This window comes from Monodelphis domestica, chromosome 4, assembly GCF_027887165.1.
Source record: "Monodelphis domestica isolate mMonDom1 chromosome 4, mMonDom1.pri, whole genome shotgun sequence".
Taxonomy (NCBI): domain Eukaryota; kingdom Metazoa; phylum Chordata; class Mammalia; order Didelphimorphia; family Didelphidae; genus Monodelphis; species Monodelphis domestica.
Genome location: NC_077230.1, coordinates 90,863,353 through 90,873,791, shown reverse-complemented (window position 1 = coordinate 90,873,791; position 10,439 = coordinate 90,863,353). Strand labels below are relative to the sequence as shown.

General features: G+C 45.2%; 1 protein-coding gene across 1 annotated transcript in view; it reads left to right on the top strand.

The window, feature by feature from the left end:
* The first annotated feature begins 2,406 nt into the window (after positions 1–2,406).
* The window catches only part of ITGB5 (integrin subunit beta 5), a 197,869-nt gene continuing 189,836 nt past the window's right edge, over positions 2,407–10,439 (top strand). The window contains exon 1 of the mRNA XM_007493818.3: positions 2,407–3,196. Within this exon, the coding sequence (XP_007493880.2) occupies positions 3,127–3,196 (70 nt within the window). The 5' untranslated portion in view covers positions 2,407–3,126. The remainder of the gene's footprint in view (positions 3,197–10,439) is intronic.

The window sequence follows — 10,439 nt, the reverse complement described above, 5'->3', positions numbered from 1 at the left end:
TGTTGCTGTTGTTTAAGAGAACCAATGACATCACATGTCTTGATTTGCTTGTGATTTGGATTTAAGTGAGGCAGGGTTACACAGAGTCACCAGCTTCACTCTCTTCCACAGCCATCCAAGTTCAGTGACAAGACAAAAGTTAGGATAACTGGAGGGCCTGGCATGCAGTGAATGACCTTGGCATCTTTGATGTCTAACAAAGCTCTAAGTGCTCCACATTGCCTGCTTCAGCTGCCTTCATGGCCCTGGAACAAATTATTTTCATATGCCCATTCCACCAGGGGAAACCTTCACATGCTTGAGGTAGACCCCCTTCCATGGATGAGAGGTGAGTGTCAAGTGGATTACCAAAGGTGGATGAGCAGCCTTGCAAAGGGCTCCACAAGCCCTCAAACCTTCTTGAATACCCATATGCCCCAGGTACTTAATAAATGTATTATATCATATATTGGGGGTCCACACTGGACATGGGTTTATGAATAATAATACAAGAAAATCTCCCAATCTCTCTCAGTGTAATCTCTAGGACTCTGGGGGTGGGGGGGTGGGGTATGGAGAGAAATATCCTTGTTCTGATGACTGACCTGTTAGGTCTAACTTGGGGTTTGAGAAATTGAGTTCAAAGACTGTATGTTACACATGTTAAGCATTCATTTTTTCAGTTCAGGAAGCTGAGATGTTAGAAAGACTAGAGCAGAGCTAAAAAGAAATATGTCAGGAAAGTCAAAGGAAAAGTCTCAAGAAGTGGGGTTACCTGTCAGCTATGGCAGGTTTGAGAATGAACGCTAAATAGTGGCCAAGGAACTTAGTAAGAGGTTTTTGGTGACCTTTGAGAGCAATGTCAGTTAAGCAGTGAGTCAGAAGTCCTCGTAAAGAGTTATAGGGTCATCGAATACAGAGGGAGTATAGGAAGTGAATATACACTTCCTGTTTTAGAAGTCTGAGAAAAAGTCAATTACCACAAGCTTACTATGTGCAAGGCACTGTGCCAGGTGCTGGGGATTCAAGGTTAAAAAAGTCTTGATTTGCTCTCAAGGATCATACATTCCTATTGAAGTTTGTGTTGTTGTTGTTCAGTTGTGTCCAGGTTTTTGTGACCGCATTTGGGGTTTTCTTGGCAAAGATACTGGAATATTTTGCCATTTCCTTCTCTAGCTCATTTTACAGATGAGGAAATTGAGGCAAACAGAGATAAGTGATGTGTCCAGGGTCATACAGCACCACCTAGCTGTCCTATTGGGAGTGGGGAAATATGACACATACAGAGAGAGGGGCAATCAGGTGTTAAAGTTGATAGGGAGATGTAGCTGAAGTCAGGAAGATATTGATTCTTAAACAGGTAAAGTTTTTTTTTTTTTAAGCCCTTCATTTGCTTGGAACTCAGCACTAAATTTTACTAACTGATTTTCCTCAGAACCCCGTTTTTCTCTACTGGAAAAGTGATCAGATAACACAGCTTTGTGTTTGCTTCAACAAACAGGACATGGCTGTGTTCAGAAGCTATAGCTGAATCTGTCACTGAACAGCCTTAGACAAATCCTCAATGATCCATTGATCTCCTGATCTTATTGAGTCCATGAAATTTACCTCAAGTTGTTACATGTGCTCAGGTGCAGAAACTGGATCTAACTGAAAAATATTGTGAAAATCATTTCAGTGAAGTCCTTTGATCTGGAAGCATTGCCAGCATCTTTGGTAAAAAGCACCATAATCTGACTTTGTAAATACAGCTGTAAGCCTCCCCTATTCTGGCAAAAAAGGCGTTTGGACAAACTAACTTTGAATTCAACTTTGGGGTTCTAATGCCCTCCTCAAATTTGTTTAAAAGTCATTCTACAATAAAATAAAACCGAATGTTGACCCTGGAGAAGAGTAAAGAAAGTAAGCCTTTCCTCCTTCATTGCAGAAGTGTGTGTGTGTGTGTGTGTGTGTGTGTGTGTGTGTGTGTGTGTGTGTGTGTGTGTGTGTGTAGGGGGGACATGGATGTGGAATAATTCATTTACTGTCAGAGGGGTTAGTTTTGCAGACTGCTCCCACCCCTTTTCTTGTACATGGGATTGATACTTGGGGTAGCTAGTTGGGAGGGGGAAGGGCGAAGGGATCTCCTTAGAAATTGATGTGACGGGAAAACAAAGGGCTTCGGGCTTTTGAAAGAGTGTAGGTCGGGGTACTGCAGGTAGGGGAGGATCTCATTTGTGAGTAAGTTCCCGACCGGCGCTTCTGGCCTGAGCTGGGTGGGTTGGGTTGCTGAGCTCGCCCCGCCTTGCACTTAGCTGGCTAAGTGTCAGCTCAGGCGGGGCCAGCGGAGGGAAAAGTAGGGGAGGAGGGAGAGTAAAGGAGAAAGGGAGGGGAGGAAATCGGACTAGGCTAGTTGGCTGGGGAGGCAGGCCGGCTGGCCGGCTGGGAGGGAGGGAGGGAGGAAGGGGAGGGAAGGGGAGGAGAGAAGACAAGCCGAAGCAAAAAAGGGTAGAAGAGTGTGCTGGCGCGCGAGGGAGCTGCGGGATAGAGTTGGTCCTGCAGTTAGAGAAGTTGGGTCCCGGGGTGCAGAGCCAGCCCACCCACCACCACTCCCCGCGGGGTCCTTGCTCTGGGCCAGGCCCTGGCCTGCAGGAGGAGACTGATCCGGAATAGCCTGCGGGATTATAGACTCTACTCTCTTGCCCCGCCAGAGCTGAGAGGTGGGTGGCGGCGGCGGCTGTGGCGGCGGGGACAGAGAGAGCCGTGCGGTAGTTGGTACCCTCCATGCAACAGGGCAGCCTTTGGAAGGGATGGTAGCAGCTGAGCCCGGGCCATTGCAAACACAGCAGCAGCGGCGGCAGAGGCGGCGGCTGCACCCTTCCCCCTCCTCTGCCTCGGTGGGGACTGCGAGTTCGCAGGGTCCCGCGCGGCGGGAATGAGGCTTCGTCTCCTTGGACTGGTCCTCTGCACTTCGGCTCTGGTAGCACAGTTCCGATCCCCCAGTCCTGGGGGCAAGTGTGGCTTGGCTCTCCAACTCCAGGGGTGAGAGCGAATCTGGGGCTTTCACCGTGGTTGGCGTCTCCTCACGGGATCCATCCCTAGCCTAGCTTAGCCCAGTCGGGCCCCGGGAGCTGGGAGCCCCGGATCGGCTCCCTCACACCCCTCACCATGTTCCGAAGGCTGTGGTCTCTTTCCTCCTGCTTCCTAGTGTTCTGCACCCTCCTGCCCCAGAGCCCAGGTAAGTCTTAGTTGTAACCCAGGAACTGCTAGCAGGAACTTTGCAGGACAGACCTCGGGCCCTGGGAGTCCCGGGAGCGAGGTTAAAGAATAAGTAGGAAGGGAGAAGAGGTTCTGGGACTAAAGGCATCTTATTGCATTTAGGTGGAAGGATGGGGGCGGGAAAAGGGTTTGAATTGCACGCCTCTGATCTAGCGCACAGAACTTGGTGGTTCCAGCCCAGCTGCGCAGCCCCAGCCAGAGTGGATGTTGTCCTGGCTTTCCTCCCCGCCCTCCCCTCCTCTGGAGGAGCCTTCTCTTCCTGCGTAAACAGCGACTTCATCTGTTGACTGAGCCTGTGGTGTGTGCTCGGAGGTGCCCACTGAGGCGGAGGAGGCAGAGTGAGCCAGAGAGCTGGAGCTGGGCTTCTCCATACCCTAGGGCACAAAAGAAGCTCAGTGGATGGATGTGGGCAGAGCTTTGGGGGAGTGTGCGAGCCATGCGGACGATGTCCTTGGCCAGGGGAAAGCTTATTGCCACAAGACTGAGTTTTCCTTGTGAACCGGAGGGCGGAGTCTGTAAAGTCCGGCACGGGTTTGTGTCCCTTGGCAATAGCCAAGAATCTTTGAATGTCCGATCTGGAAGGAACCTGGAGGTAATTCGTCCCACCTCCCTTCATTTTACTGATCGGGATGCCGAGAGCTTTGCCAAATAGGACCCAAGTCCCAGGCCACGCTACCTATGCCTATGCCCAGCCACCCCACCTATGCTCAGCTCAAAGAAGCCCCAGGGTTTAAAGTAGCCACTCTCCAGCTGTCTATATACTCTTCTCATTCCCAATTCCTATCTAATAGCTAATATCTAATATCCTACTCCAAGGGAATCCAGAGAAGCTCCCGTTTAATCTGACTTTGGAAGGGTATGTGTGCATGACTGTGTGTTGTTTTGGGTGATTTCTCCAGTGATTTCATTGGTAGCAGGAACCCCGGAAAACTCCTGCTTCTGCTAGATACCTTTCTGTTCTAGATGATTCTGCCTGAAGGCGCTGAAAAGTTAAATGATTTGTTCTGGGGCTTTCAGAGAGCCAGTCACGCCAGGACTAGTTCTGGGTCAGAGAAGAGGCCTGAACCCAGACCCTGCTATTTCCCTTTCCACTATCCTCAGACTCTCCCCAGAGAATGTAAGGGCTCTGACTTTATGAACTTTTAAATCGTCCTGTTCATCATTTCCTGTAGCACAGTAGTATTCCATCACCATCATAGACCACAATTTGTTCAGCTATTCTCCAATTGAGGAACATTCTTTTATGACCTTTCAGCTTGGGGTAAGTATTGTACCTTTCATAGAGTGAAGCCCTAGAAAAACGACCTCTTAACGTTATTAAACTGATGGGCAAATAACTTTTATCAATGAGGTGGTTTCTCTCCCTACTCCTCCCCCCCCCCCCATATTGTGTTGGGAAGAGAGAGAATAATAAGCATCCACTCTCACACACACAGAAGACATAGACCCATTCCCTAGGGATTTGGGGGAGTTTAATTCTCTGTGCATTGTTAGCAAGTTGTCACTTGTCCAAGGAATCATTCCTAGAAGCCTGAAGGGATGCTGCTCTCCTCCCCCATTCCTTTACTCCTGAATTTTATTTAAAAGAAGTGAGTATTTTCTGTGGGATAAGTATTGGGGGAGATAGGGGCTGGGAGTGAAGGGTGAGAATGAGGAGGGGGGGCAGAACAGAGAGGGAGAAAGAGAGAGGAAAAGAGAAATAAAGACAGAGAGAGAGAGAGAGAGAGAGACAGAGAGAGAGAGAGAGAGAGAGACAGAGAGAGAGAGAGAGAGAGAGAGAGCCTAAGAGAGAGCTTTTTAAAGTATAGTAACAAGTTTGCTTTCATTGAAACAAATAGCCCAGAGCTATAACTAAACAACCTTTAACTTGCCCTCCAGGGCTGATAAAGCACATCTTTAGGGGAAAAATATGGATTTTTCTTGTCCACAGGGAGAAAACTCTATTGACCAGACCTTCATACTGTACAAAGCAGAGCTTAGGGTGAAAAATAGAAGAAAGTTCTCTATTAATGTGCTTCACTTACCTTTTTGCGGTTTCCCCTTTCCTCACTGATTTCCCCAGTGATCAGTCATCCCCCCCTCAAAAATACTTAGCCTGCATCTAGAAGGAATGAGGTCTCAGATAACGGGAAGCTTGTCATTCCTCAGAGTAGTTATCTTTCTCTTAGTGGATTGGAGTTTCCAGAAATTTAGAGCTGAAAAGGACCTTGAAAGATATTAATTTACTCCTTTCACCAAATATTCAGGGACTACTCTGGGTAAGCTATTGCAATAGCAGCTGAGGGAGAGATGGAGTGCAAAGATAACAACTGTGTAGAAGTTTGTAGGACTCTTTCTGAGTTCAAATCTGTTCTTGACACTTACTAGATGTCTGAACCTGAGCCAGTCACCTAGCCCTATTTGACTCATTTTTTCTCACCTATAAAATGATCTGGAGAAGAAACTGGTAAATCACTTCAGTATCTTTGCCAAGAAAATCTCAAATGGAATCTTGAAGAGTCAGACACAACTAAAAAAATGACTGAACAACTAAAAGGCTAAGTACTTTAAGTCATTGGCCCCAGGTTCTTGAGCTAGTTAGTGACTAAGGGAGAAATCAAGGCCCAGATTCCAGTGTTGAGCCTTGGTGCCCAGTCTCATGTTTAACTTAAGTCCCAGATTTTAGTATCAAGTCTCTCCAGTGGCTGCAAAGAATGCTATTTGAAACTTGCACCTCAGATAGAGAAAAATGATTCCCAGAGATCTCAACTATACTAAAAACTGGAATATAATATATTCTACTTAAGCAAAGCACAACATGGTTTGAGATTTCAAAGGAGGGATTGAGGTTTGGTCATAGTTAAACAGGCTATAGATTTTGAACTGTAAGGAAACACTGAAGTCACCTAGTTCAACTCTTTTAGTTTCCAGATGAGGAAACTGGGCTGAAAAAAGGCTGTGATTTATCCAAAGTCACACAGGTGGTAACTGGCAGGGTGAACACTGGAACAGAGGCTCCCTGACACTTGAGCTAATAGTTTTCCATTGCACCATGCTGTCTTGGGAGGGCTCCAATTTTATTTCTCCTAATTTCTCAATAATGTAAAAAGCCTTCCCCCCGCCCCTGCATCTCCCTTACCCTCTCCACCTTCAGCCCCCTTTTTTAAAAGTAGCATAAATGCTTTCTCAAGCCTTACTCCTGGCTTCCTAATGAGAACTGTGTTTGAAAGGGAAAATCTAATTGTAGATCAGAGAGAAACAGCACAACAGGGCCAGGGCCAGGCATTTCTAAGAAATGGCTCACATTTATATGTCCTTTTTCAATTTACAAAATACTTTCTCTGCACAATCTTGTGAGGCAGGTATTACAGGGATTATTAACCCTATTTTACATATGAGGAAAACTGAACCCTAGAGAAGATAATTGGTTTATATAATGTAACTAGTAAGTATATTGGTTGAGCCACGATTTCAGGTCTTCTGGCTCCCAAGCTTAGTGAAAGTCATGCTGGGAAGGACTGAATTTCTGAAACCTTCCTCCATCCCCTCCTTCCAGCTTTGGTTCTTACTGTCCAATTCAGGATTGTGGTATTTATTTCAAGTGAAAATCAGGAACAAATTATTAAATTTTTTGAAGAACTTCACCTCTAGGAGTATCCCTTTCCTTTGTAATGGCCACCTTGGTAACCCTTGAAGACCTTGCCTTATCTAAGTCATTTAGCAAAATGAAATTTCTTGGAAACAGGACTTGGGTTAGTGAAACTCTATTACTGAGACATTTCAGTACTTGCACGTCTGTTAGACTTGGAGTCAGAAAGACCAGAGTTCAGATCTCTTTGACCAGATCTATGCTGTCTGGCAAGATTAGATTTGGAAGCAGAAAGACCTGAGTTCAAGTCCTTCTGACCAGAGATGTGTTGGCTGGCAAGAGCTATAAATCAAGGTTTAATTTATTGTTGATAGTTTAGATTTAAGACAATGATAAAGAAAATGTTTATAATGCAGATTACATTTTAAAATTATGTCACTGGGGGCAGCTGGGTGGCTTGGTGGATTGAGAGCCAGGTCTAGAGATGAGATAATCCTCAAACATTCCTTAGCTGTGTGACCCTGCACAAGTTACTTAAACTGGATAGTCTAGCCCTTACTGCTCTTCTGCCATGGAACTAATAATACTTAGTATTGATTCCAATATGCAAGGTAAGGGTTTTTTAAAAGTACGTCATTGCATTTTTGGAGAACTGGTTGTTAAACATTTGCCAGCATAGCCTTATCTCTGACCATGGGAAAGGAGAGGAAAGGCTTCCCAAGAAAGGTGAGAGTTCATAGAGAGGGACCCAGCCACAGAGTCAGAAACACTTGGATTCAAGTCCAGTCTCTGACACATACTAGCTCTGTGACCCTAGCCAAGTCACTTAACCTTTCAATGTTGCAGGCAGCTCTCTAAAATCCTAAATTTAGAAGTTCTGATTATCATCATTAGAAGGGGTTTATTTACTGGGATTTCCTTGAGCTAATTAAATCACAGGACCAGCCCCCAAAACAGTCCCCTAATGAGAGAATTCATTTAAAGTACTTTGGAAACTTTAAAGAGCTCTGTGACCCTCAATTATTTTATTTTTAAAAACAAATTAGATATGCCTGTTCTTCGTGGACGCCCCAAGAATTCCATTTTCCAGAGTTCAGGGAAAGCCAATTCATTCCTTTACTGTACTAGACTCTTTCTGACAGCTCCCTTCCCCCTCTCCACGTTTTCCATACACAGGGCAGTGAGAAAGTGGAGAATTGGTGGTAAGTCTGCATTCTCTCTTCAGCTAGCCCAGTGCCAGGATTAGACATGACCGGACTTCTGTTTGCTCTTTGGGTTTACATTTTAACTCAGTTGCCCCTGAATCAAGGAATTCTGTAAAGGATTTTGTGGCAGAAGAGGGAAGGGGCTAATTAATTCTGATTAGTATTCCTCTCTGGCTTGTCCTCCATGCTGATTTAGCTATTGAGGCAACTGAGAATAAAATATCTGCAGAACTTGGCAATGGGCCCTTTGTACTTGTTTGCCACAGGAGCTAATTTTTCTTCTTCAGCCTGGTCATGGAAATATTCTCCTGAAGGCTCAAATATATTAATAACTCGGGACAGTCACCCAGTTCACAGACAATACCGGCCCTTCAGAATGGATCTGTGTGTATCTAGGCTAATAGGAGGGTAGATCTCTGCAAAGGCATTTATCTGTTGGCTGGGGTTCAGGTCTTTGGGCACTGGTGTCTTGGTGTGGCTTGTTCCCTTCACCGTCCCCCGCCCCATCAGCCCCCTGTTGGAAATGGATTAATGGCTTTTATAAACATAAAGGAGCTGTTTATTTATTGGCCCTGTTTGGGTCAGTCCTCTCTCCCTCAGTGTGCAACATTGGGAATGGTTTGCTGTGGGTGTGTGGGGTTGAGGCTAACATTGGCAGATGGGATTAGCAAACTGGGGATGCTGCTCTTGTTTACCCCCAGACCTCTTCACTCAATTGGCCATCATCACAGCTACCTTATGGGTCATACAGGGCGCGTGCAAATCAGCACAGATGGTGGGAAGGAAGATAAGATGATACTTGAGCAGTTGTCCTAAGGAGGGGCAGCTAGGTGACACAGTGGATACAGCAGCAGCCCTGGAATCATGAAGACTCATCTCTCTGAGTTCAAATCTGGCTTCAGACACTTACTAGCTGGGTGACTTTAGGCAAGTAACTTACCCTCCATTTGCCTCCGTTTCCTCATATGGAAAATTAATTGGTGAAGAAAATAGCAAACCACTCCAATATCTTTCTCAGGAAAACCCTAAAGGAATCATGAAGAGTTGCCTACAGTAACTGAAATGACTGAACGACAACAAAAGCACAAAATCGGGAAAGGATCGAGGCTGTGTGGGCTGTGGGTTTGAGTTATGTGAGTATGCAGGAATGAGGCAAACATTGGCACATGTGATTTATGGGAAGTGGAGACACTGGTCCTACTTGTCCCCCTCCCATCTCACTCATTTGACCATCATCAGAGCTACCTTATGGGTAATACAGGGTGAGGGCAAGTCAGCACTGATAGTGGGATTCAGATGAGATATTTCTTGAGCAGTAGACAAAAGTAGAGCTATTGAGATTCTCCTCAAAATCATCTAGAAGCCAAAGATCTTGGGGAAGTGGGGGTTGGGATGGGCAGAGGAAACCAGAGAGAAATTAAAAAAAAAAAAACAACACTTGTCTGTCCTCTAATTTCCTTCCAGAAGTTGGCAGAGAGAATGTCTTATGGAACTTTGTGGTCTAGTGTTTTGTTTTTGTTTTTTTTAATCAATCAAGCATTTGCTAAGTTGCTACTTTAAGTCAGTCATTGGAGATGTTTAAAAAATGAAATTCAATTCAATAAAAATTTATTAAGTGCCTGCTATGGAGGCAGTTAGGTGCCTCAGTGGAGACAGGAGGTCCTGGGTTCAAATATGACCTCAGTTACTTTCTAGCTTTGTGACTCTGGGAAAGTTAATTTCAGAGGCATTCCTGCTCTTCCGCCTTAGAATCAATACTTCCAAGGCAGAAGGTGAGGCTTTAAAAAAAAAAAGTGCTTACTGCATATCCGAAACTATGCTCAGTGTTAGGGCTACAAAAGAAAAGGCAAAAGACAGGTTCTGCTTTTAAGGATCTTATAATCTGATGGGAGAGACAACATGCAAACAAATGTATTCAAAGCAGGCTATATACAGGAAAACTAGGAAATAATTAATAGTCCCTGCCCTCAAGGGGTCAAGAAGAGAGACATTGTTTTTCCATGCTTCTAGACTACAGTCTACCACTGTGGTGGTGAACCTCTAACACATGTGCCAGAGGAGGCACTCAGAGCCTTCTCTGTGGGCATGCCTACTGTAGCCCCAGTACAGAGTTCTTCAGAGTTCATTACTAGAAAACCAGAGGGACATAGGACTGGGCTGTTCTTCTCCCCATCTCCACTTGAGCCTGAGGATATTTCTCATAGCCCCCACCCCTCTAAAAGGTTCACTGGTCTACCATTATCTTCATCATAGCATCACAGGGTCATAGATATAAAGTTGGAAGGTACCTTTTGATATTTAGTCTAATTCTTAATGTTTTGGAGGAAGAAATTGAAGTCCACATGGTGAATTGACTTGTCTCCAGGGTTTGGAGTAGTCATGATCTTTTTCCTTTCCTGGTTTGAACCTCATTCAATATCTTGCATTTT